Source organism: Notamacropus eugenii, chromosome 5 (assembly GCF_028372415.1).
Source record: "Notamacropus eugenii isolate mMacEug1 chromosome 5, mMacEug1.pri_v2, whole genome shotgun sequence".
In the NCBI taxonomy this organism is placed as follows: Eukaryota; Metazoa; Chordata; class Mammalia; order Diprotodontia; family Macropodidae; genus Notamacropus; species Notamacropus eugenii.
Window position 1 is genome coordinate 9,127,552 of NC_092876.1, and position 27,811 is coordinate 9,155,362.

The 27,811-nt window shown below is 36.3% G+C and overlaps 1 protein-coding gene across 1 annotated transcript in view; it reads left to right on the forward strand.

The window, feature by feature from the left end:
* LOC140503278 (probable small intestine urate exporter) overlaps nucleotides 1-27,811 on the forward strand; it is a 69,448-nt gene that overhangs the window by 18,178 nt on the left and 23,459 nt on the right. Inside the window, exons 4-7 of the mRNA XM_072607113.1 lie at nucleotides 8,408-8,589; nucleotides 26,021-26,254; nucleotides 26,343-26,430; nucleotides 26,713-26,799. Of these exons, the coding sequence (XP_072463214.1) occupies nucleotides 8,408-8,589; nucleotides 26,021-26,254; nucleotides 26,343-26,430; nucleotides 26,713-26,799 (591 nt within the window). The remainder of the gene's footprint in view (nucleotides 1-8,407; nucleotides 8,590-26,020; nucleotides 26,255-26,342; nucleotides 26,431-26,712; nucleotides 26,800-27,811) is intronic.

Here is a 27,811-nt window from a genome sequence, read left to right on the forward strand (position 1 = left end):
AGGCTCTGAAAATGTTCAGTTGTTTGATGCAATCACAACATCATTCACCAACAGGTACATCTAGAGGACTTCACAAGCCTCCCTAGAGAAATTCTTGTCAACTTACTCTGTCCTGGATCTCCTCCATTACAGAAACAAACACAATTTCTAAGTATACAACTATCCTTTTGGTGCCTCACCTGATGTTCACTGCTAAAGGGTCCTTAATTGGGGTTATATATTATTATGCCTTCTGAAGAATCTCATATACGCTTTGAGATGTGTGTAGGAGAGACATCATTTTGGAAGAGAGTCATTAAGGTGACGCTTTGCTCCACTGACTCATTTTTTTCATAATCAGCAAACAATAAGCACAATGATATTCTATATCTCTACATCTTTTAGTAAATTTTGAAGCAGTAAAGATCTGATGCATTATTGAATGTTACTTTCAGAAATTTGTTCTCGATTAACACCCTCATTGAGAGTGCCTTTATTTAATGTTCAGATGACTCATAAGGATTCTGTGTATGAGTGGAAGCAAATAAGTAGTTGTCAATGATTTCTCAGTGTCCTTTTATATAAAAAGGTTTATAAGAACTAAGATTTTTTTTCTATGTCTTTGGTATTTCCCCCCACCTTCTTAATGATCCCTCAGTATTGTTACATTTATATCTCCTCCAACACAGGTTTTAGAATTATGCTTTTAGGCACTCAGTGTGTTAATTCTACTGTTCTTCATACTGAAGACAGTTTGTTATAGAAATTTTTGCAGATCTTTTTCCATTTTTCTTCTATTTGTTGTCCTTTTTCTGTTTTCATTCTTAAATACCCTTAGAATGACTTTGCTTGGTCAGATATGTTGCCAACCTGTTAGTAGGTTGTTCTTACGCACCATACCAAAAGACAAAAATATATAAGAACAGACATACAAAGACAGAATTAAAACTTTCTACCTTCAAAGAGTTTGCTCTATCAGGTGAGACAATAGAGTTTGGGTGGAGCATTTTCAAAAGTCATTGTAAGGAATGTGTGCTTATTAACCCAGAGATATCAAAGACACAGTACATATAAAAAGTTCTTCTCAGTTTAACTCATGAAGCATTTCTTGAGAAACTACTATCTGCCTGACCCTAAGCTAAACCCTGAGAGAGATTGAAAAAAAAACCCTATAAATCATAGTTCACCTTCTCTGTGATTTTATACCTCACCTTCATTCATAAACTTCTTGAAAAATGTGTGTATGTATACATATACATATATGATACTGCCAACTTTCTCACCACATATTGTTTCCTCAAGCCCTTTGCAATCTAGCTTCTGACATACCATTGCATTCACTCATTCAATAAGCATTGATTAAGTATCGACCATATATCACACACTGCTTGAGTGCTAGAGATAAAAAGACAAAAATGAGACAGTCTCCTTTCATAGAGTTTCCCTTTTCTCTCAAGTTTCATTTACGACTGCCAAATTTTAAAATCCAGTGATTTTCTTTCTTTAATCATCCTCCTTGACATTTTCATACCCTTTACAAGTATTGACCCACTGTTTTTTTCTGAAAACTTGTCCTTTGGTTTCTGAGACATCACACTCTTCTGGTTCAAGTCACAGCTAATTTCTCCTTCTGCTCATCAATGTCTTTCACATCCCTTAATTTACATTTTAACCAAAGTCCTTTCCTCCGTCTTCTCTCTATCCTATTGACTCTTCACTCTCCTTTTGCAAACTCATTCACTCCGATGATTTCAATGATCATTTCTCTTGAGATGATTCCCAAAATCTATCTTTATCACTGACTCCTCTGAGCTCCATATTAATATCTCCATGTGTCCAGAAGATTTTCTCCACCTGAATATTCGCTGGCACTTCAACCTCAACTTATCCAAAGCTAGTACTATCATCTTTCCCCAAAACAAATCTATTTCCCTTTCTGACTTTCCTGTTTCTGACAAGGACATCGCCATTCCCTCTTCCCCAATGTTATCTTTGGCTTTTTTCCATTTCTTTTCTGCTTATAATGTAGAAACATTATAGATCCTCTTGATTCTGATCCTTACTCTATTCCTTTCTCTCTTTTCTCACAGATATCACCTTAGTTCAGGACCTCATTACTCTCTGCCTGGACTAATTGCAGTTGTCTCTTAATAGGCCCTTTGGCTTCTAAGTTTTTCTCTTATTATTCATCTTGCAGAACATCATCAGAATAATTTTCGATATGGAGAAATCTGGTCATTTTCCTCCTCTGTTTGAAAATTTTCCATTTTCCCTTACTGTCTACCAAATAAAATTCATTCTTGGTATTCAAGTCTGTCAGTTTTATGGTACCACAGTATATTTCAACCTAACCTATGATTCACCCAAAACTAGACTACTGATATTACATAATGCACAGCTCACCTTTTTCTACCTCTGAAACTTTGCTTGTGTTTGAATAAATGCCCACAATGCCTCAACTCTTTACCTGTGGAATTCCTTTCCATTCTTTAAAGTTCATCTCAGTAGCTACCTGTTCTGGCAAATACCCCTTATCTCCATAATTGACCCATCCCCTGCAAACCTCCTCTAAAACTTTATCAGATCCCTCATGCGCTTAACTATTTGAGGTTGTTGTGGTATTGCATATGTCCTAAACCTCTACTTGTCCTTAAACACCATCACAGAGTCACTGAAGCTAAGAGTTAGGAAGCAATTCAGGGTACGTCTAGTTCAACCTGCACTTATCAAATGATACTTTCTACAATAGCTCCAATAAATGGACACCTATTATCTGTTGGAAAGTATACAGCTAGAATATCATACCCCCATATAGCTGACTTTGCTTCTAGATAGTTCTAATTGTTAGGACATTTTTCCTTAAAGTTATCCATGAATGAAACATTTATCCATTTTTTTTCTAGTTCTGAAACAGAGCTCTATTCCCTCTTCTGTATGATGATTCTTCAAATATAGCTATTATTCCTCTCTTAATTCTTTATTCTTTAAGATAAATATAACCGTTTCCTTCAATATGACATATAGTAAGGGATATGATAGAGTAGATTCAGTGGTGTAAGAACAAAGGGAAAATTTTCCAATTTCCAAAAAAGGGAAGAAAGGACTCTGAATAATTAGACCAGTTAGCTTTACATCTAATCTTGGGAAAATTCAAGAATGCTTTATTAAGAGGTTGTTAGTAAACATTCAGAAAAAGAAATAGTAGTGATCATCAAGAATTTCCATGGCTTCCTTAAGAATAGATCGTGTCAAATTAAAAACATTTTTCTTAACCAGGATACAACACTCTTAGACCAGAGTAATATTGTAGACACAGTTTATTTAAATTTTAGGAAGGATTATAAAAAAAGACTATCTTATCCTATTATGGCAGACAAAATGGAGAGATGTGAGTTGAATAATATTAGAGTTAGATCACTTAGAATGGGAATGACTGGACTCAAAGAGTAATCATTAATGAGTTGATTTAAACTTGGAGGGTAGTCTTTAATGGATGTTCTCATTATCTATGTTTTATTCCACTTTATTTAACATTTTTATTAATGACGTTAATGATGGCATGCTTTTAAAACTTGCAAACAACACAGTTAAGTGGAAGGGATGACAGAATAAGGATGCAAAAATCTTGACAGGCTAGAATGCTGGGGTAAATCTAATAAACCATCCAGTTCCATTATCTTTCCTTTCCCAGGGTCTTCTCCACAGCTGGACTCAAGCAGCCATCTATGTAAAAGACCAAAACATGGAATTCCCAATTTCAGTGGTTTCCAGAGATTTCCCCAATGCCAACTCAATTTCTTCCCTCATATCATGGGACATCAACATGCATAGTGATGTTTCTTTGATTATCTTAACTTCCCAATTTATCAGTCTACTCACGCTCCATGACTTCTTCCTCTACAACTCAGCTACACACAAAAGATGGTCATTACACTGATCTTGCTAATACCCACATATATTTCACTTCTGTGATCATAAAATTTGAAATTCTCTCACTTGATTATAATCCATAATTCCATTTTCCTTATGTTTTATGACTCCTAACCTGTTCATCCTCCTCGTAATCTTCAAAGCTTTACCTCTCAATTTTTTTTTCTCCAAACCATCACCTGTACACCTGTCCCTTCCTAATTTTAACCCCTCGAGGAACCATTTCAACTCTCCAACATCCTCCATTCTTAAATCACTTGTCCTTTCACCAATCATGCCAAACCAAACTCCAAACCTGGATTAATCTTAACATCTACTTCCTTTTCACTTATATACATGGTCCTGAATATCGCTAGAGAAAATAATTGAATCATGCTGGCTGAATCCACCACAAGTTTACATGATTATACACAATCTCAAATGGGCCCCCACTAAAGCAAGGCAATCTTACTAATCCCTAATTTATTCATTGTCCCACTCACCAGAGCAATTCTTCAAAACAATCTCTTTAGTCCTCAAGCTTCCCATAACACCAGTAATTCCTACATTCTCTGCTGATTACCTTTGCTGATACTTACCCCCCTCCTTCCAACTGAGGTTATTTACCAATAGTTTTATTTTCTCCCTTTATTCTCATCTCTTCACTAAGACACCTTTCACCACTATTTTATTCTTTACCCCATCTTACATAAAGAGAGTATTGCAAAGGACACTCCTCCACGTGTACCCTTGATAGCATGTGGAGGAGGATAGTATCCTTCAGCTTTCTCTAGCATGTTATCTCCTATATCACGACCATTCCTCAGTCTCACTAATCTTCAATCTCTCCCTATCTACTGACTTCTTCCCTGCTACCTACAAACACACTTAGATCTTTCTCATCCTTTAAAAAAAATCTTACTTGATCCTAGTATCCCCCCATTTATCATCCCATATCTTTTCCTTTTATGATATTCATATATGTACATGTAATGTATATGTATCTATGGAAAAAGAGAGGAGACAGCACATATGAGAAATTATCTGAGAGGTGAAGGCATCATCATCATCATCTAATCCATATATGTTATATATCTTGTATATACCAAGTTGTTTACATGTTATTTCTCCCATTGTAACATTAGCTCCTTGAGGGTAGAGAACATTTTTAACTTTCTTTGTAACCTCAGTGCTTAGAGCAGTGGTTGGCCCATACTAAAAACTTATTAAAATGTTTCTTATTAATTGATAATAAGGATAAGGTTAAAGTCCTATGTATGAGTTCAAAATTTCAACTTTAGATGCTCAATATAACAAAGCTATAACTAGGCAACAATTCATCTCAAAGAAGAGCCAGAGGTCCTAGTAACCCCCAAACTCAAGGTGAATCCACAGTGTGATAGGCAGCCTCCCCCTCAAAAGAAATGGAAACAGCCTAAATTAAAAGAGTCCTAGTGTCTGGGTTTAGGAAGGTAGTTACCCTGATTTACTCTGCTGTAGTCAGATCTGGAGTGTTGAATTCAGCTATGGGTATCATATTTTAGGAGTGACTTCAATAAGTTTCAAAACATGAAGAGGAGTGCAACTAATATGATGAGAGAACTAGGGATCATTCCTAATGGATTTCAGTTGAAACAACAATGATATTCATGCTGAGTAAGAGAACATGCATTTTGGGTGTGTGATAGATGCCACCATATTATTTGAAAAGATTAGATATGTTCTATTTTGTCCTAGAGGGTAGAATTATAAACCCGGTGGGAAATTGCAGAAGATGAATTTGGGCTCAATGTAATGAAAACTTCCTTACAATTAGATCTAGAAAACTGAAGAATAGAGTGTCTTAGAAATGTCCTCTCATTTAAAGTCATTTGAATCAGAATAATCTGATTGGAGACATGAGAGAATTCTTGGCTGGGCATGAATGTTTCTACTTGGTCTCTAAGCTCCATTGCCATTATGTAATTCTTGCTCTGTTTATTTTGAGTCAATAAGGTAACATGGAAACAGAACTGTACTTGGCATCAGAACAGCCAGGTTAAAGATCCAGGTATACCACTCACAGGCTGTGTGACCATGAGCAAATATTATTGTCATGAGGTTAATGTGAAGATAGCACTGGGTAAACTCAAAAGCACTATGTAAACACGATTTATTATTATTGTTATACTTTATCTCTTTTGGAATTTGCTCTTTTCTTTGTGTTCAAAATTCCTGTTTCCCTATTTTAAAGTCCTCTTTTCTAGGTTATGAAATGTTGGATTTTCCTTTTCACTTTGCTCTGATAGTATGAGTAAATAAGTCTCAATGTTCTGAGTACTCTCTAACTTCAAGTATCTTTCTCGAGTACTAATATTTTTCAGACAAGTTTATCATGTTACATGAAGAGAAATAATAAATTTAGCAGAGGGTAAAGAATTACAGGAAATAAGCAACATTATGTAGTTCATAAGACCTTGAATTTAGGGTCAGAAAGATCCAAGTTCACATCCCACCTCGGACATTTAATAATTGTATAAGACTGGACAATCCACTTCAACTCTCTAACAGTAATTTTCTCATGTAAAATGAGGATATTAAGCTTGAGGGCTGCTTCAGGTCCACTCTATCTCTAAATTTATGATCCTATATATTTGTGGTAATTCTACGTTTATCGCTAATCAAGGAGGAAGTAGGTTCCTTCTCATTTGGAATTTTCAAGAAAAACTTGGATGATCATCTCATGAAAAGTGTGCTAAAGAAAGAAAAGAAACCTAAGGACATTAGATAGCTGAGATAACCCTCTTCTTTGACCTAAAGGAGTTTGTACTTGGGTTTTAGTACCTCCTGCTTGAAAAATGGGAAGGCTCAGAACCTAGACTCTGAGGGACAAACCAAAGGAAGTTTCTGATGGTCCCAGAGCAAGGCATTTCCTCCCTTTTCTACAATGTCTGAATAAAAATGAAGGAAGTATCCTAGTCAAGGATTTTAGCTGATCTAGAAATTAGATAAGAGAGTATACTAAATGTCCACCAAAGAGTAGCCAGAATCCAATAGTGGAACAGCATCCAGTGGAGCAATGCTTGACAAAAATAAAACTGTCTTGGAGATAGAGAGGAGAGAGAGAGAGAGTTCAGCATTCTTTGGAGACTGCAAGAATATTGGTCTGTGTCTAGCAGTGACTAAAAGAATGAAGACTATGAGACCAGTGTCAATAGGAGCAACACTATTTTTTTTTTAATTTTATTTTTATTTTTTAATGTTTAACAATCACTGCCATACAATTGCGATTTTATCCCCCCCCACCTACTCCCCACTACCCCCCTCCCTCCCCACGACTGCATACAATTCTGTATAGATTCTACATATACTTTCCTATTGAGTATATTTTCACTATAGTCATGCTATGTAGTCAGACTAAGATAAATGAAAGAAATTGTATAACAAATCAGAACATGGTACACAAGCACATACACAGGAGCAACACTCTTGTGAAAAGACATTAGTAGTTCTGTAGCAATTGTATATATGAGTTGCCCTTCTATGTGTGTACCCTGTTCTTTGACCACATATGTTTCTTATATGTACATTCCTCCATGTGTGTACTCTAACCAACTGTATCTCCTATATGTGTGCTTCTCCCTGTGTTTTATCTCTGTGTGCCCACTAGTTTTTTGTGTTTATTTTAGGGAGATGATACCTAATGTTTATGAGTGAATGTCTTGTTGTTACTTTTCTTACTATATCATGCCATTCCGCCAAATGCTTCTTGTTTTGAGTGAATTGTGTGCTCTGTCTATAAAACACACACACACACACATTAGTAAAAGCTCATAAACTATAATTTTAGGGTTGTGGACTCACAGCATACAAGATGTACTCTAAAATTAGAGTAACCATTCCCTAAGAGATTTACTTTCTATGAGTTGGGGGAGGGTGCCCCTTGTGATATAAGTGTTATGCTAAGTATATAAAGGAGAAAATTTTTTAACATTTCTGGGACTGGCAATCAAGAAAAGAATTCTTTGAGTATCAAGGGAAGGTGCAGGATGTATATTTTGTATCTAGATTCAAATTCACTTCCTGATCATAATCTATATACTTGTCTTTCTTTATAATGTGTATATATAATGTGTTTCTCTTCCAGAGATGCATATAGAATGTATGTTGGTAGGAATTATGGGACTAGTGAATGTCTCTGGGAAAGGAATGGAGATTGTTTGCCTAGATAGAAAATATAACTGTGAAGAAAAGAGAATGAAAAGGGATGAGACTCTTAGTTACAGGGTGAAAAAAGTTCAGAAGAAGAACTGGCATGGTCTGGTTTGTTATATGGTGAGGATACTCCCTTAGGATCTATTTCAGTCCCATGCTTGCCCTGCCAACCAGTGACATTTTTTCCTTCCTTTTATACTAATCTATTCATATGCCCATGACAAACAATAGACTAAGGAGAAAGACACTGGTCCTATACAAATCTTACTAACATATTTTGATCCAAAAAGAGTATTAGCATAATGACTGTTTATTTGTTCTCCAGTTCCAGGGTTCTGGTCAGTAAGATATGGCCTGGCCATCATCATACACTTCTGTCTGTTTGTAACTACCTCACAAAATTTGAGTCTGAGCATTGCCATTGTTGCCATGGTGAACAGTACAGGCCAGTCTAATCGGACAAATGTTTCCATGAAGGGACAGCCTGATGTCACTCCAGATACAGGGGTAAGTTGCTGGCAGATCCAACTTCTTTTATTGGTTGATTTACTCCATAAACATATATTTTGTCTACCAGACGTGATACACTGTGCTAGGCCCTTCAAGTCATACAGATACAATGGAAGGATGGACTCCACTACACAGGCTTCTAAGTAGTGAACTCAATGACCTTCACCATCCTATTTGTCTTGCTCTAATCACTCTCCAGTTTATCAATGTCCTTAAACCATGGTCCTTAGAACTTAGCACAATACTCCAGGTGAAGTCTGAAGTGAAAAATACAATGAGATTATCACCCCCTTCATTCCTGGAAGTATTCTTCCTCCTAATGCAGTAAAATACTGGATTATTACATTAGTAGGCAGCTGGTAGCACAGTGGACAGAGCACTGGGATAATGAGATAATATTTGGGAAAAGTTCTTAGCACAGTGTCTGGAACATAGTAGGCCAAATATAAAAACTTATTTCCTTCATTTCCTCCATTATCACATTCCTGATTCATATAGAACTTGCAATTCAGTAAAACCCCCACGTTCTTTTCAAAATAATTACTGTGTATCCATTGTGGTCTATTCCCCATACTATCATTGTGAAGATGAGTTTTTGTATCTGTGCAAGACTATATTTGTTCCTATTGAATTTCATCTCATTAGTTTCAGCACAATGCTCTAATTATCAACCTCCTTTAAGTTCCTGATTCAGACACTCAGTGTGTTAGCTATCTTTCCCAGCTGTCCTTCCCACATCCTATGCAAATGTAATAGGGATATTATCTATACCTTTATCAATAAGAATGTTAAGTGGCACAGGAGCAAGCACAGATCACTGGAAACTTTTGTCATGTTGATACTGAACATACAGTTTTGCACCCACCTGATTCATATATCTTCATTTTATCCATAAGAATAATTATATACTTTATAGAAGTTTATGTTTTATTAGGAGTAAAGGGTTGAAGTTTTTGCAAGGAGATTTAAATAGAGAGTACAAACAATGGAGGGTTGGGGGAAAGATTGCAGTGTGACATTGGACGAATCACTTAACCTGCACTTGCCTCAGTTATCTCATCTGTATAATAAAAATAATAATAACACCTGCCTCTCAGAGTTGTTGTGAGGATCAAATGAGAAAACACATGTCGAGTGATGAGTATGGTGTCTGACACATAGTGCTATAAAATGTTAGTTGTTTTTGATGATGATGATGGTAGTGGTGGTGGTGGTAGATTTTGACCTAAACTTTGAAAGAAGGCAAGGATTTGGAGAGATTAAGAAGAATAAAATGTACATTCTAGAGTGGCAAATGGCCTGTGCAAGAGAGGGAAATTCAATAAATTAGTAGTGACTACAATGTAGAGTTTATGAATCAGGAGGATATGTGAACAAAGGGTATAATAATAAACATAGTTAATATTTATAGAGCACTTCAATATTTGCAAAGCATTTTTCACATGATATCTCATTTAATCTTTAGAACAACAGTGGGAGGTGGATATGATCATTATCCTCATTTTATAGATAAAGAAACTGAGGCTGAGACAGATGAAATGACTTGCTCACGGATGCATAATGAGTACATAACCAGTAAAGGACAGAATTGAAATTTTAGTTTTTTTAATTCTAAGTCCAGAAATATATCCACTTTACCACCTGGCTGCTTACTTGAAATGCTGGTGAAAAGGGAGGTTGCAGAAGATTTGTCAAAGGCTTTGATTAAAACTGGTAAAGTTGGTATTTTTTTCTCTAAGCAACAAGGAAGTACTAAATATTTGGGGGCAAGGAAGTCAAGTCTATGGCTTGGAAAAATTATTTTGGCATCATTGGAAAGGAATTTTTAATCAATAAATCAATAAGCATTTATTAACTGCCATGTGCTCAGCACTATACTGAGTACTGGGGATACAAAGCAAAAGATAATCCCTGCCTCAAAAAGCTCAGAATCTAATGAGGGAGACAACAAACTAATGAACGCATACAAACAATCTACAGACTGGATAAAATGGAGATAATCAACAGAGGGAAGACACTAGAATTAAGAAGGTTTGGTAAAGTCTTCCTATAGGAGGTAGAATTTTGGTTTGAACTTTAAGAAAATGAGAGAATCCAGGAAGTGGAGATGGAGAGAACAATTAGGAGGCCATTACAATAGAGGAGAGATTGTGAGGGATGCAATTATGGTAATAATTATGGGAGTGTTGAGAAATTGATGGACTTGAGAGATAATTTGGAGGCAGAATCCATAAGACTGACAAACTGACAGGATATTAAGAGTAAATGAGAGGGAAAAGACTCCAAGAGAAGGGAAAGACTCCAAGTGTATGAACATAGGGTAATAGCAGAAGGGAAATTCACTCAACAGAAATAAAGAGAATCAGAAGAGGACTTACTTTATGGTAATGAATTATAATGAATTCTGTTGAGGTTGAAATATCAAGAAGACCTCAAAGAGATACCTAGCATGTAGCTGATTCTGTGAGACTGAAGTTCAAGAGAGAGGTTAGTGTTGGGTATGTAGATTTGGGAGTCACAATGGTACTTGAAATCATGATGAGATGATATCATCAAAAGAGAGAGTTGAGAAAGAGGAGGACCCTAGGGAGAATCTCAGGGAGCACAGTGTGTATTACTATAATAAGGATATGGAGCACAGAATAGAAGAATGAGGAAAGGTCATTGAGAAACAGAGTCAAGATGATGGAATGAGAGGAAGAATTTTTATCCTACTTCATCTCTCACAGAAAGATGTAGAGGAAGCACCACACTAAATTCTAATTGGAAGAGCTGCAGTGAATTTGTGACAGGGAGCATTACAGTGTCCAGGGATGAAAAGACAAGTGAGACAGGGAGCAAGAACAGGAAGAAAAGGAGCAAAAAAAAGATCGCAGAGTATCCCTAAGCAAGCACTGGTTTCAAGAACAGGTGCCATCTGGCAGCTGTCACCCATTCATTTCTTGGTCATGAATCTAGAGTAGAGAGGTGTGGTTGAAAGCAATTGGTCCTAGTTGTGTTCCCTAGCATGGAGCAAGTTCTGAGAGGCAAGCAACAGATGCTTGGCACTGATCCCAGAAACAGAGTACAGTGTCATGGATCAAAGTGGAGCCAGTGGTTTAATTGCTCTGAACTCACAAAGCCTCCCATTAGGGCAATAGCCTCTGAAGCAAGGAGCAGTCTATTGAAACTCCCAACCAGAAAAAAAAACAACAACAGTAGACCCAAATATGGGTTAGTAACTTACAGAATTCAGACAAGTAAAACAGTGATTATACGACTTTGGAAGGCACTGAAACTTTGCAGGTCAATAACCACAGCTGTCAAAGAAGCAGAAGAACATAAATGCACAGAAGCTCAGGCTAGATATACCAACTGAAGTGTGAATAGCTAAGAATTAACATAACATCCAAAGTCAAGAAGTGTGCTGGAAGAATGAGCAAACAAAAACATAGTTTTTTATGGTGACAGGGAAACTGAAGACAAAACACAGAGGAAGAGAATAATTTAAAAAATCTACAAGCAAAGACTCACAGAAAGAGGCAGCTTGGACCCAAGTCCAACAAAAATTGCTAGGAGAGTTAAAGCAAGAATTAAAGTAAGAATTTAAAGAATTAAAGGAGCTAAGCAGTAATTTTTAAAAGTTAGAGTAGGAGAGAAAATGATGGAAAATGATGGAAAAAGAGACAAAAGTGAGAGAAGAAAAATATGAAAAGAGAATTAATAACTTGGATCAAGAATAAAATCTTACTGAAGAAAATAACTCCTTGGAAATTACAACTGGTCAAATGGAAGCAAATGGTTCCATGTAATATAAAGACATATAAAACAAAATCAAAGGATTGAAAAAAATGGAAGGAAGTGTGAAATATCTCATAGGTAAATGAAGTGACCTGGAAAATAGATCAACGAGAGATAAAGAATCATCGAACTACCTGAAAGCCATGACCAAAAAGAAAAACAACCTTGCTATAGTTCAAGAAATTATAAAAGAAAACTTAGAAACTTAGAAACAAAGAGCAAAGTCGAAACTGCAAGAATCGGCTTCTCACTTTGTGAAAGAATCCACAAAATGAAAACTTCTAGGAATTTTGTAGACAAAATCCAAGGTTCCCAGGGCATGGATAAAATATTGCAAGCATCCAGAAAAAATAATTTAAGCACCAAGGAGCCACAGTCAGGATCACATGCGGTTTAACAGCAACTACTATAAAGGAGTAAAGAGCTTCTAATATGATATTCCAGAAGGCAAAGACTTACCAACTAAAAATAACTTATGCAGTAAAATAAGTATAATTCTACAAGGGGGGGGGGATGCATATTTAATGAAATAGAGGACTTTCAAGCATTCCTGATGAAAATATCAGAACTGAGGACGAAATGGAGCATATAAATGCTAGAGTCAAGAGAAGCAGAAAAGGGTAAATAGGAGTGTGAAGTCGTAAGTAACTAAATACATTTGAACTATCTACATTCTTATATAGGGCTTCACATAGCTGTCCCTCTGATTAGAAAGACTGAAATCATAGCAAAAGTTATCTCCCCAAACCTCCCTTAAAGAGAGTCCAGGAGCTCAGGCAACTCTTCATTTCCTTTCAGCTTCACTGATTCTTTTCAACTCTAGTACTCCGCCATCACCCTTCCCCAATTGACCACTAAGAGCTTGCTTCAATTTTAGTAACCAGAACTCAGAAGTACCCTCATTTGCTTTGACCTTCTGATTGGAGGACTGGAGCGAAGAAAAAAATGTCTCCTACAAAACTTTCCCATTAAAGGGTGCACAGAAGCTCAGTACAGTCTTCATTTCTCTCCCTGCTTGGTTTCAACTGCATGATGATGATGTCTCAACCATGAATTCCCTCTGTGCCTCCATCGATACTTTTTAGTTTGCTTTTATGTGGTGGCTTTCCACATTAAATTATAAGTTCCTTGAGAACAGGCTGTCTTTTTCTTCTTTTTTTTATTTGTAGCCCCAGCATAATGCTTGGCACATGGGAAGTGCTATGTTTATTGTAATATAAAATAAATGTTGATTGGGTTGTTGTGGGGAGATGATATATGCAGCTTCTCAGAAGTTTATCATTACCAGGGTTCATAGGAGTCTAATTGGACAGAAGCCATGGGTGTGATTTTATTATGTTTTGATGACCTGAAGAGAAGAATGTAATGAATTGGGAAAGGAAATGCAGTAGGAGAGGGGATAGAAGGGAAAGGAAGAATGGGAAACATCATCTCACATTAATAGGATGTGCAAAGAAGAATTTATATTCATATAAGGTGGGAGAAATAAATAGTAAGTGAAAATATATAAAAACTTTTCTCTCATCCGAACTGATAAAAGGAAAGAAGAATAGATATACACATATACTTGGATACAGAAATATATCTTTCCCAACAGGGAAATGAGAAAGAAATTGGTAAGAAAAGTGGAAGGGAAAGCACAAAAGTTAGCACAGATTAAGGGAGGAATTAGAAGCAAAATAGACTTAAAGAGAGGGCAGTGGACAAAGTAGAGAAAAGAGGATAAGTATAAGAGAATAAGATGAAGGGAAAATGGGCAGTTAATAATCATAACTGTGAATGTGATTCAGATGAACCTATAAACCATAAGAAAATAGTAGAATTATTAGGAACCAATATCTTGTTTAGAAGAATCACATGAAACAGAAACACACAGAGTTAAAACAAGAGGTTGGAGAAGAATCTATTATGCTTCAACTGAAGTAAAAAAAAAAAAAGAGGGGGCAGCAATCATGATCTCAGATAAATTAAAAGCAAAACCAGAAATAATTAAGAGATAACTGAGGTGGTGTAGTGGGTAGAGTGTCAGGCCTGAAGTCAGGAAGACTCTTCTTCCTGACCTCAAATCTGGTCTCAGACAAATATGAACTGTCTAACCCTGGACAAGTCTCTTAATCCTGCTCACCCCATTTTCTTCTGCCGTAAAATGAGCTGGAGAAGGAAATGGCAAACTACTCCAGTATCTTTGCCAGGAAAACCCCAAATGGGGGTCAGGAAGTGTTGGACATGACAGAATGACTGAACAATAACAATAAAAAAAATTAAGTATGGAAACATTTTTGTTAGAAGGCACCATAAACAATGAATTGATATTAATATCAAATATTTCTGCACCAAATTGCATAGTATCCAAATTCTTAAAGGAAAAGTTGAATGAGTTATAGGAAGAAACAGATCGTAAAACTATAACAGTGGGAGAACTTCAATTTACCCTTCTTTGACCAAACAAAATCGAACCAAAAGTTTGGATGTTAAGAATCTGAATAGAATTACAGAAATGTTAGATAACATAAACTTCTGGAAAATATTATTAGGATATTAGCATGTTGTTGTTTGTCCTTTGTTTATTAAGAGGACCATCCTATCAAGAAGGTGACGCCATGACGTACAAGTGAACTAGATTTAAGTGAGGAAGGTCTGGGCAAAGTAATCAACCTCACTTTCTCCTCCAGAGGCATCTGGGTTCAGTGGCAAGATATAGATCAGGTTAACTAGTCCTGGAGATAGCTCTGGATGAAGTGGGAGACCTTGGCCTTTTTAAACTAAAGTCTTTAACAGACCTCAGGTTGACTGAGTCAATATACATTCAATGATTAAGGAACGGTAAGAAATGAGGTAAAGAATGGTCTATTTTGCCTAGCAAAAAAGAATTTATCTGGGAGGGGAAAAAACTCGGGGTTTCTGGCAAAACAGAAACAATTGCTATTTACATTCTCTCTTGAGAATAGAAAGCAACATGCCTATTTCTCAGCTGTGCATGGAAAAGTCAAAAAAATTGAGAACGTAGAAGCCTCACAAACAAATACAGAAAAGCAGAAATACTTCTACTTACCATAATGCAATAAAAATTAAATTCAATAAAGTATCTTTAAAGTAAAGATAACAACCCCAAAGAAATGTTGGGCCAAAGAACAAAAATAACCAATAATTTCATTGAAAAGGATGATAATGAGACAACATACAAAAAATGTGTGAGATGCACCCAAATCAGAATTCAAGTAAAATTTTATATCTTTCACCAATAAAAGAGAGAAAGAACAGATCAACAAGTAGAATACCTAACTAAATAACTTGAAAAACAATAAATTAAAAAATTCCAGTTAAATACCAATAAAGAAATCCTGAAAATCAGAGGAGAGATTAATAGAATTAATAAATAAAATAGGAATTTTATTTTTGAGATTACAAAATAAAGTGATTAGACAATTTATTTTAAAAATGAAGAAAACAAGATTGCCAATATCAAATTTGAAAAAGACAAATTCGTGGCCCATCAAGAAAAAAATAAAAGCAATTCTTAGGAGCTATTTTGCCCAACTATATAAAAATAAAACTGACAATCTAAATGAAATTGATCAGCATTTTTTAAATTGACCACAATAACACAACAGGAAATAAAGTTCTTAGTTAACTTTGTCTTTCAAAAAATAAACTATAAAATATAAATGAACTCTCAAAGGAGAAAAAAGGACCAAATGAATTTACCAGTGAATTCTTCCAAACATTTGTAGAATAATTAATTTCGGTACTTTGTAAAGTGTTTGAAAAAAATAGGGAAAGAAGGGACTCTATCAAATTCCTTCTATGCCTCAAATATGATTTTGATATTTAAACCACAGAGAGTCAAAATTGAGAAAGAAAAGCATAGGTCAATTTCCCTAATTGATATTGACACAGAAGAGTTACTTAAAATAGTAGCAAGGTGAGTATAGCAATACATCACAGAAATGACATACTGTGATCGGGCTGGAATTATACTAAGAATGCAGGGCTAGTTTAATATTTAGAAAGCTGTAAGTATAATTGGCCATAATAATAAAACGAACAAAAATGATATAACTGTACTATTAAATGCAAAAAAACCTTTTGATAGAATATAATATTCACTCCCATTAAAAATCACTAGAAATAAGAAAAAATACAACTTTTTTTAAAATGATAAATAGTATCCATTTAAAACCAAGAGCAAGCATTGTGGTTGTTGTCCTTCGTCTTCAAAGAGGACCAAAATGACATTATCATGATAAAGTGAAATTTTAGTGTGTCTGATTGTGGCTGATCAGACTAATACAAGCTCCGAATGTTCTACACGGGTTAGGCACAGATAATCCATGTGAATATTTGGAGTAGATGTCCCAAATTTGCTTATTCTGCGCTTACTTTGGCTTTCTGTATTCTGTTTTGCTCAAAGAGCACAGCACCCCTTCTGACGTGGGCACACCTTGCTGAGGGATCCAGTGTCAGTGTCTCCCATGTTGTACAGTCAAATCCAAAGTTCTTGAGAGTTTCCTTGTTTTGTTTCTTCTGACCACTATGGGATTGCCTGCCCCTTGTGAGTTCTCCATAAAATAGTCTTTTTGGCAAGCACACATTTTGCATTTGAACAATGTGGCAGCTCATCAGAGTTGAGCTTTCTGATGCATAGTTTGAAAACTCGGCAGTTCAGCTGGAGTAAAGACTTCAGTTTCTGGTACCTTATCCTGCCGGGGGATCCTCAGAATCTTCCTAAGACAGTTCAAATGGAAGTGATTCAGTTTACTGGCATGGCACTGGTACACTGCCCATGTTTCACAGGCATACAACAATGAGGTCAGCACAAGGCTCTGTAAACCTTCAGTTTGCTAATCAGCCCAAAACCTCTTCTCTCCTAAACTTTTCTTTGGAGCCTCCCAAACACTTAGCTAGCTGGAAATGCATGCATCAACCTCGTTGTCAATGTATGCATCTCTGGAAAGTACACTACCAAGGTAAGTGCACTTATCCACAGCATTCAAAACTTCTCCATTTGTTGTAACTGATGGTTCGACATATGGATTGTGTGGTGGTGTCTGATAGAGCACCTGTGTTTTCTTGGTGTTAATTATTAGGCCAAAATTAACACGGGCAGTAGAGAATTGATCCATACTTTGTTGCATCTCAGCTTCCAAGGCTGCATTGAGTGAACAATCATCTGCAAAGAGAAAATCATGCACCAACACTCCCTCCACTTTGGTCTTGACTTGTAGCCTTTTCAAATTGAAGAATTTACCATCAGTCTGGTAGTTGACCTTGATGCCGTGTTCATCATTATTGAAAGCATTTAGCAGGATGGCTGAAAACATCATGCTAAAAAGCATGGGAGCAGGTACACAGCCCTGTTTCACTCCATTGGTGACTGGGAAATCACAAGAGCTTTGTCCATTATCCAGAAGCCAGGTAAACAGGCCGTCATGAAAATGAAGTGTAATATTGATGAACTTCCCCAGGCAATCAAATTTTGACATAATTTTCCATAAACCCTCTCTACAACAGTGTCAAAGGCTTTGGTCAGATCTACAAACGTTGTGTACAGACCGCTATTTTGCTCCTGGCATTTCTCCTGGAGTTGTCAGGCAGCAAACACTATACTGACCGTTCCTTGACCCTTTCTGAAGCCACATTGGCTCTCAGGTATATGAGCATCTTCCAGGTGAAGGATCAGCCTACTAAGGACTTTAGCAAGAATTTTGCCCGCAATGACAAAGAAAGAGAGCCCCCTGTGATTGTCGCAGGACAATCTATTCCCTTTACATTTATAGAGATGGACTGGAGGCATCCTTGAACTCCTGGGGGATAACCTCCTTTTGCCATATAATCTGGAAAATTTCAGTCAACTTTTGTATGAGCAATGGTCACCCTACCTTGTAAATCTCATCTAGAATAGAATCAGCACCAGGTGCTTTGCCACATGAAAGGAGTCAAATGATCCTCAAAACCTCTTCTTCACTTGTAAGTTCAGCTAAGGAGGGATTGACTTCAACCTGAGGTAAACAGTCAATGGCCTCAGCATTGATTGATGATGATCTGTTGAGAACACTATGGAAGTGTTCAGCCCATCTCTCTAGGATCATGTCCTTATCATTAATCAATGTGGCTCCATCAGCACTGAGTAGTTGTGATGCACCATAGGTTTTTGGTCCATAAATAGCTTTCAAGGAATCATAAACGTGCTCCGGATTGTTACTATCAGCATAAAACTGAATTTCATTTGCCTTCTTACTGAGCCAGGAATTCTGCATCTCTCTAAGCTTTGCTTGTGCTTTGCTTTTGATAGAATTAAATGCTGCCTTCTTAGAGATGGATGAACTATTCTGTTGGTAAATTCTGTGGACTTCTTGTTTTTGATTTAGCAGCTTCTGAATTTCTCCACTGTTTTCATTAAACCAGTCTTGGTGTTTGCAAGTGTTCTGACCCAGATCAGCAAATGAAGTGTTGTACACCAAATCTCTGAAAGCTGCCCATTCCTTTTCTGCTCCACTGTTGCCAATTATGTGTTGGCTCAACTTTCCCTCCAAGTTAGCCACAAACTGTTCATGCTTAGAGAAGAGCTCTAATTTGTTGACATTAATTCTTCTGTTAGTCATTTTGCCTTAGGTGTGGCACTTTTGATGAATGTGAATATTTAGCTTGGAAAGGATAAGTCTATGATCACTGCAGCAGTCTGCACCACACATTGCCTTTGTCACTCTCGCATCTTGTCTGCCTCTTCTCCTTACAATCCCATAGTCTATTAGATGCCAATGTTTGCTGCAGGGGTGCATCCATGAAGTTTTATTGCATTTAGGTAAATGAAAAACAGTGTTGGTGATGAGGTCATGTGATGCACAAGTCTTCAGCAATAAATGACCATTGCTGTTGCTATTTCCAGCTCCATTCCTCCCTACAACTCCCTGCTAAGTCTTGTCGTCTAAGTCTACTCCAGCATTAAAGTTACCCAGATGTATAAGTTTTCTTCTTTGGGCACATTGATGATAATGGTCTCCAGGTCTTCATAAAATTTTTCTTTGACTTCATCAGAGCATAGGCACTGATGATAGTGGCATGGCATTTTCCTGTGAGTGGCAATTGCATTGTCATGAGCCTGTCATTCATTCCTTTTGGATTGCAAAACCCATGCCAGCTTCATGGCACTCCCCTTCACTGCACCCACTCCAGACAAAGATCTATCCAACTCCAACTTCAGTAAGCTGACCTTCATTTGCCAACCTTGTTTCACTCAGGGCTGCTATTTGAATGTGATCCCTGTTGAGTTCTCTTGCAACAAGAGCAGTTTTTCTTTCAAGTCTACTGGATTTTATGTTGTTTATTAGTGCGCACACATTCCATGTGCCGATGATGAGTGGAATCATCTTTGCAGATGTTTTTGTACATTTTGTACATTTTTTTGTGTTTTGACCACATAGTGGGATTCCCTACATGCTACAGTAATCAGGCCAGGGTTGGGTAAGCAGACAACATTTCAGGCACCTTTTCTAGGCCCCTTCCTTATAGCAGGAGGTGAACATTGGGATCCTTAATAGGCGACTCAGACATCCAGGGGGCTGCCGAGTCCCACTACTGCTTCCAGTGAGAAACGACCCTATGGCCTGGGGTGCCTCTGTGCAGGGTTGTGACTACAGCTTCCAATATATCCACATCTGGTGCTTCATCACTTGCCTTTTGCCACAGGACTTGGTGGCATAATAGTGAAATGGTATGGCTGATGTCTTTTGATTCATGCATAAATTGGAATTAAGTGAGGCAGAGTTCCATGAAGTCGTCAGTCAGCCTCACTCTCTCCTCCAGAGTTATCATAATTCAATGGCAGGACAGAGTCAAGATGACTGGTGATGGCTCAGGACGCAGTGGATGACCTTGGTGTCTTTGGTGTCTAACCAAGCTCCAAGCACTCTACATTGCTTGCTTCAGTTGCCTTCATCATCACTGGAACAAATTGTTCTTATCTGCCCATTCCACCAGAGGAAGTCTTCACATCCTTGGGGTAGACACCCCTGTAACTCACCAGTGGGTTTGAGAACCCTTGGTTACCCTCAATCTGGTTTGACCCATCTGCCAAAATGGCTTACCAGGGTGTGGCCATTGCACATGCTGTAGCTTCTTAAAGCTACAGGTGAGAGTTAGGAGGAACAGTTAAACCAAAGGTGGAAAGAGCCCTAAAAAGGGCTCAGCAGGCATTGCACCAAAGGTATTGGTACTCTCTGAATACACCTGTACACCAAGAGTAAGCATTATATATATTAAGGATAATCAAGCCTTCCTTAAAGAGATCAAAAGTGAACTATGGACATCCATTGTTATCATTAATATTCAAGTCATACTAGAGATGATCATTGTAGCAAGACAAGCAAAAGAAGATTGAGATAAGAAAAAAAATGAAGGAATAAGTATAAGTAAAGAGGAAATAGAACTTTCACTCTTTGAAAACAATATGATGGTTCATTAAAAAAAAACTTTACAAACCTAACAAAAATATTGAAATAATTAAAAATTTCTACAAAATTTCAGGAGATAAAATAAAATAATACAAATACACAGCATTTCTATATATTGCTAACAAAAAGTTTAGCAGGAAAAGATATAAAGAAAAATTTCATTTAAAATAACTATAGATAGTATAAAATGTTTGGGAGGCTACCTGCCAAAATATACACAGGAACTACATGAATGTAATTCTTAAATATTCCATACAAATAAGGACAGATCTAAATAATTAGAGAAATATTAATGACTCATGGTTAGCCCAAACCAATAAAATAAAAAATATACTACTACTTTAATTAATTTACTTATTCAGTGAATTATTTAATAATTTACTCATTTAATCAATCTACCAAAGAATCACTTTATGCAAGTAGAAACAATAATAACAAAATTCATCTGGAGGAACAAAAGTTCAAAGATATCAAGAGTATCAATGGAGAAAAAAGGAAAAAAATAAGCAAAAGTGCTTAAAAGTTCCACATCTCAAACTATTCTACAAAACTATAAATTTCAAAATAATTTGGTACTGAGCAAGACACACAGAGGTTATTTAGCGGAACAGATTAGGTATACAAAAATACAGAAGCAATGAGAAATATGCAAATCGCTGAAGTTTTATCTCACACCCAAAATTTGCCATAGATTACAAAAGATGGGAAGAGTTAGGGTTGAATGAATTGTGGAAAGCTTGTGTTTGTCCTTCGTTTCTGAAAAAGACCATGCCATCAGAGAAATGATGACATGACTTGCAGTTGATGTTGTTTTGAATAAGCACATTGGTGAATTAGTGGTAGGGCTATGAATCAGTACAACCACTTTGACCAGCAATTTAGAATTATGCAAATAAGATGACTAAAATGTCAACACCATTTGGCCCAGAGATTAAACTATTAGGCATATACCTCAAGGAAGATGATGATAAAAATAAAAGAAGTATGTACACCCAAGCATTTAAAGAATTACTTCTTTTTTGTAGTAGCAAAGAACTAGAAACAAAGGAAATGTCTATGGATTGAGGAACAGCTAAACAAACCATAACACATCAATGTAATGAATTATGACTGAGCCATAAGATATCACGTGTGTGATGAATACAGAGAAGCATGGAAACAGCTACATGAACTGATAGAGGAAAGTCAGCAGAGTCAAAAAAACAATATGTACAAGGAATACAGCAATAAAAATGTCTGTTGTTATGTACAATATTCTCCTGGTTCTGCTCACTTCAGTCAGCATCACTTCATATAAGTTTCTCAGTGTTTCTCTGGTTCTGCTTGTTCATCATTTCTTACAGCACAATAATATTCCATTACATTCATATACCACAACTTGTTCAGTCATTCATCAATTGACGGACATGCCCTCAATTTCCAGCACTTGGCCACCATAAAAAGAGCTGCTATAAATCTTTTTGTACATGTGGGTCCTTTTCCCATTTTTCTGATCTCTTTTGGATACAGACCTAGAAGTGGTGTTACTCTCTCAAAGGGCATGCACATTTTATAGCTCTTTGGACGTAGTTCCAAATTGGTCTCCAGAAAGGTTGAATCAGTTTAGCAACAATGAATTAGTGTTCCAATTTTCCCACATCTTCTCCAACATTTATCGTTTTCCTGTTCTGTCATGTTAGCCAATCTGGTAGGTGTGTTGTGGTACCTCAGAGTTGTTTTAATTTGCATTTTTCTAATCAAGAGTGATTTAGAGCATTTTTATATGACTATAGATAGCTTGAATTTCTTCCTCTGAAAACTGTCTGTTCATATCCTTTGGCCACTTATCAATTGTGGAATGACTTGTATTCTTGTAACTATGACTTAATTTTCTCTGTATTTTGGAAATGTGGCCTAGTTGTAAAAATTATTTCCCAGTTTTCTGCTTCTCTACCAATCTTGGTTGCATTGACTTTGTGCAAAACCTTTTCAATTTAATGTAATCAAAATTATTCATTTTGCACATAATAATGCTGTCTATCTGTTATTTGGTAATAAATTCCTCCATTCTCCATAAACCTAGTAGATGAACTATTTCTTGCCCCCCTAATTTGTTTATAGTATACACCTTTATATGTAAATAGTGTACTCATTTGGACTTTATTTTGGTATACAGTATCAGATATTGGTCTAGGTCCAGCTTCTATCATACGATTTTCCAGTTTTCATAGCAGATTTTGCCAAATAGTTCAGAGCCTAACTTTAACAAAGAGTTAAAAGGTCAAGCAATGGACTGGAAAAATGAACAATCAATGGAAAAAAAAACAACATCTGACTATAGAAAGTTACTACGTTAACAAAGAAGATCAAAACACATACTCAAAAGAAAGAATAGTTGAAATTCCTACATCCAAAGCCTCCAAGAAAAATTTGAATTGGTTTCCGGCCATGGAAGAGCTCAAAAAGAATATTGAAAATCAAAGGGGAAAGATAGAAGAAAGATTGGAAAGAGAAATGAGAAAGAAAATCTTGAAAGTAGAACTCATATAAGATTGTATGCCATTTTGGGGAGTGAGGGTAAGGGGAGAAGAACATTTAAGACTAATGGAAGTAATTGTTGAAAACTGAAAAAAAAATTCATTTTAAAAAATTAAAACTTTATCTGATTGAATAAAATAAAAAATGAAAGCTCTTTATACCTTAAAAAAAGAAAATCATGAAAAATGAGCCAACAGCTTGGTCAAGGAAAGACACACACACAAAAGAATACTAAACAAAATAACACCTTAAAAAACAGACTGAATCAAATGGTAAAAGAGGCCCAAAAAGCCAACAATTTGAAGAATACCTCAAAAAGTAGAATTGGCCAACTGGAAAAAGAAGTCCATGAGCTCACTGAAGAAAATAATTTCTTCAAAATAAAAATAGAGCAAATGGAAGCTAATGACTTCTTGAGAAAACAAGAACCAATAAAACAAAACCAAAATAATGGAAAAAAGCAATGTGAAATATCTCATTGGAAAAACAATTGACCTGGAAAATTCATTCAGGAGAGAGAATTTTAAAATTATCGAACTACCTGAAAGCCATGAGAAAAAAAAGAGCTTAGATATCATTTTGCAAGAAAGTATCATGGAAAATTGCCCTGATATTCAAGTGTCAGTGGATACAATAGAAATGAAAAGAATCCACACATCACCTTCCGAAAATTTCATTCCAAAATGAAAACTGTCAGGAATATTATAGCCAAATTCCAAATTTCCCAGGTCAAGGAGAAAATATTGCTAACAACCAGAAAGAAACAATTCAAGTACCATGGAGCTGCAGTCAAGATAACATAGAATTTAATGACTTCTACATTAAAGGATCAAAGGGCTTGGAATATTATATTCTGGAGGACTAAGGAGCTGGGATTACAACCAAGAATCACCTACCCAGCAAAAACAAATATAATCCTTCAGGGAGGAAAATGGTCATTCAATGAGATCAAGGACTTTCAAGTATTCTTGATGAAAAGACCAGGTTTTCCTGAATAGAAAATGGAAATAGAAAAAAAAGAAAAATTTGACTTTCAGATACCAGACTCAGGAGAAGCATAAAAAGGTAAACAGGAAAGAGAAATCATAAAGAACTTAATAAGGTTAAACTGTTTTCATTCCTATGTGGAAAGATGATATTTGTAGCTCTTAAGACCTTTCTCATTATTGGGTTGGTTAGTTAGTTAGTTAGAGTAGATATAGATAGAGAGGGCACTGTGATAAGTTAAATATCAAGGTCTGATATCTAAAAAATGAAATTAATGGATGAGAAATAGGAATGTACTGGGGAAGAAGAAAGGGAGAGACAGAATAGAGTAAATTATCTCACATAAGAAAAGTAAGAAAAAGCTTTTACAGTGGAGGTGAAGAGGGGGCAGATGAATTGGCTCAAAGAGGGAATAACCTACACACTCAACTGGGCATAGAAATTCTATCATCCTACATAAAAGAAGGAGAGGAAGAGAGTAAGACAGGAGGGGGACTGATAGAAAGGAGGGCAGATTGGGGAAGGAGGTTGTCAGAAGCAAAATCCTTTTGAGGAGGGACAGGGTGAAAGGAGGGAGAGAATAGAATAAATGGGAGCATAGGATGCAAGGAAATAGTAATTGTGAAAAAAAATTGAAGCATGTTTCTCTGATAAAGACCTCATTTCTCAAACATATTGACAACTGAATCAAATTTATAAAAAATAAGAGACATCCCCCAACTGATGTATGATCTAAGGATGTGATTAGTTGCCAGATGAAGTAATCAAAGTTACCTATTATCACATGAAAAATACTCTTACTCACTATTGATTGGATAAATACAAATGAAAACAATTCTGAAGTGCTACCTCATACCTATTAGATTGGCTAAAAGGACAGAAAAGGTAAATGAGAAGTGTTGGAGGGCATGTGGGAAAAATGAGATATTAATGCACTGTTGGTGGAGTTATGAACTGATTCAACCATTCTGGAGAGTAATTTAGAACTTTGCCTAAAGGGTAATAGAACCATGTATACCCTTTGACCAAGCAATACCACTACTAGTTCTATATCCCAAAAGAGATAGAAAACAAAAAAGAAAAGGAAGTATATGTACAAAAAGAATTTATAGTATCTCTTTTCTGGGGACAAAAAATTAGAAATTAAGGCTATGCCTATCAACTGGAGAAAGGCTGAATAATTTGTGGTATGTGATTATGATGGAATACTATTGTACTATAAGAAATGATGAGCAGAATGCTCTCAGAAAAACCTGGAAAGACTTACGTGAGTTGATACAAAGCGAAATGCACTGTGTGTAAAGGAACACCAACAGTGTAAGATGATCGACTGTGAATGATTTATCTATTCTCAGCAATACAATGATCCAAGACAATGCTGTTGACTTATAATGAAAAAATGCCATCCATCCCCAGAGGAAGAACTGATGATCTCTAAGTATCGATTAAAGAATACTTTCATTTACTTTATTTTTCTTGAGGATTTTGTCTGTGTTCCTTTTCACAACATGACCATCATGAAAATGTTTTGCATGACTACACTCTCAATGGGAGGGTGGGGGGGAAGAAAAGGAGAGAACTTGGAACTCAAAGTTCTAAAAATGAATGTTAAAAATTGTTTTTTCATGTAACTGGGAAAAATAAAATACTAAAGAAAGGGGAAAAAAAAGAAATGATATCTCCTTGTCTTACAGGTCCCTGCATATGACTGGAGTCCAGAAATTCAGGGGATAATCCTGAGTTCTATCACCTATGGTCAAATCATCACATTAACCCCAAGTGGATATTTTGCTGGAGTGCTTGGAGCAAGGAAAATATTCATGATTGGATTGTTCATCTCCTCAGTTCTCAGCTTCTTAATACCATTTGCAGCAGATCAAGGACTGGTTTATATCATCTTGACAAGAACAGCCCAGGGCATGGCCCAGGTATTAAGATATGTACTAAGTCTAACTAGCATATGGTGTTCTTCAACTTTAGGAATTAAAAAGAAAAATCCTGGTATCTTCATTTCAGGGGATGGAATTCGGAGCTTCACCATCTTTCTGGGTGAAATGGGCTCCACCACTGGAACGGAGTCGAATAAGTAGCATTACTTCATCTGGTAAGAAGTCAAAATCATGGCATTTGTGTTACATTTCCTCACTTCTTTATCGCTGTATCTTCCATTTTTGGTTCACTGAGAGACTCCTTAAATGGGACTACAAATAGAAGGAGAATCCTGAATCCTGACTATTTGTATGCTTTCCTCTCAATTGATTTCAATGTTGTGTGAATTTAAAATGCCCCTTGTACACTTTCCCTCTGTTCAATAGCCTACAGTTAGCCTAAAAATTTTTAGCTTCCAATACCATAACTCATAACTTAGTTGCTATCTCCTACTCAGGTACAATTTTGGGAATCTTCACTGTCCTCCTTGTGGGTGGATTCATCTGTCAATCCCTGGGTTGGCCATACATCTTTTATATCTTTGGTAAGTTATTTCCTATCAAATCTAAACGTTGCCATTTTCAAAGGAAATGCTCCTGGATATCTGACACCCTTTGTGATTTTTTTAAAAGCTAACATTCATATAGTACTAACTATATGCAAGGCACTGTGTCAAACACTTTATATTTATTATCTCATTTGATCCACACAACAACCCTGATAGGTGCTATTATTATTATTACCATTTTATATATGAGGAAACTGAAGCAAGCAGAGCTTAAGTAACTTGTCCAAGTCACAAAACTAGTAAATGTCTGAGGTCAGGCTTGAACTTCAGTCTTCCTGACTCTAGGGCTGACACTCTAACCGCTGTGTCACTCAGCTAATATCCAGGATTATTGCAGATAAATAGTTAACATATCATTGAAGATAAAACTACAATCCTGTAAAATGTCTTGTTCAAACTTATTATATAAATGAGAGAGTTGAGACTCAGAGAGATAAAAGTGAATTTTCCATCTTTTCAAAGAATGACTTTAGAAGCAGAATAGGAATAAAATCCAACTCTGCTGACACTGATCTAGTGCTCTTTCCATTATCATTGACTTATCTATTTTTTAAAAATCTGCCTGCAATACTGAATCACTACCAATTCTACATACCTACATTCCCATGCCTTGTATATCCACACCGATTATATCCTAAAGATGAAAAGGACATTTACCTCATCCTTGACAAAATGTTTTTCTTCCTTTAAGTCTCAGGATAGATGTCATGTCCTCCATGAAGCATTCTTTGACCCCTTTTCCCCCTTTTCAAAATTTGATGCAAATTTTATTTCCTCAAATGAACGAAAAATCCATGAGGGTAGGGACTGTTTAATTTTTGTCTCTCTCTTGCCACAACCCAACCCATTGCTTTATGCGTAATGGGTGCTTAAAGAATATATGTTAAAGTGAATGGAATTGAAAGTCAATTATCAAAGCAATAAAGTTACTTGTCCTCTCCCTATAGTTTTCTTGGTGGCTGTATGTAAAGGAGAAAACCCCTTTCAA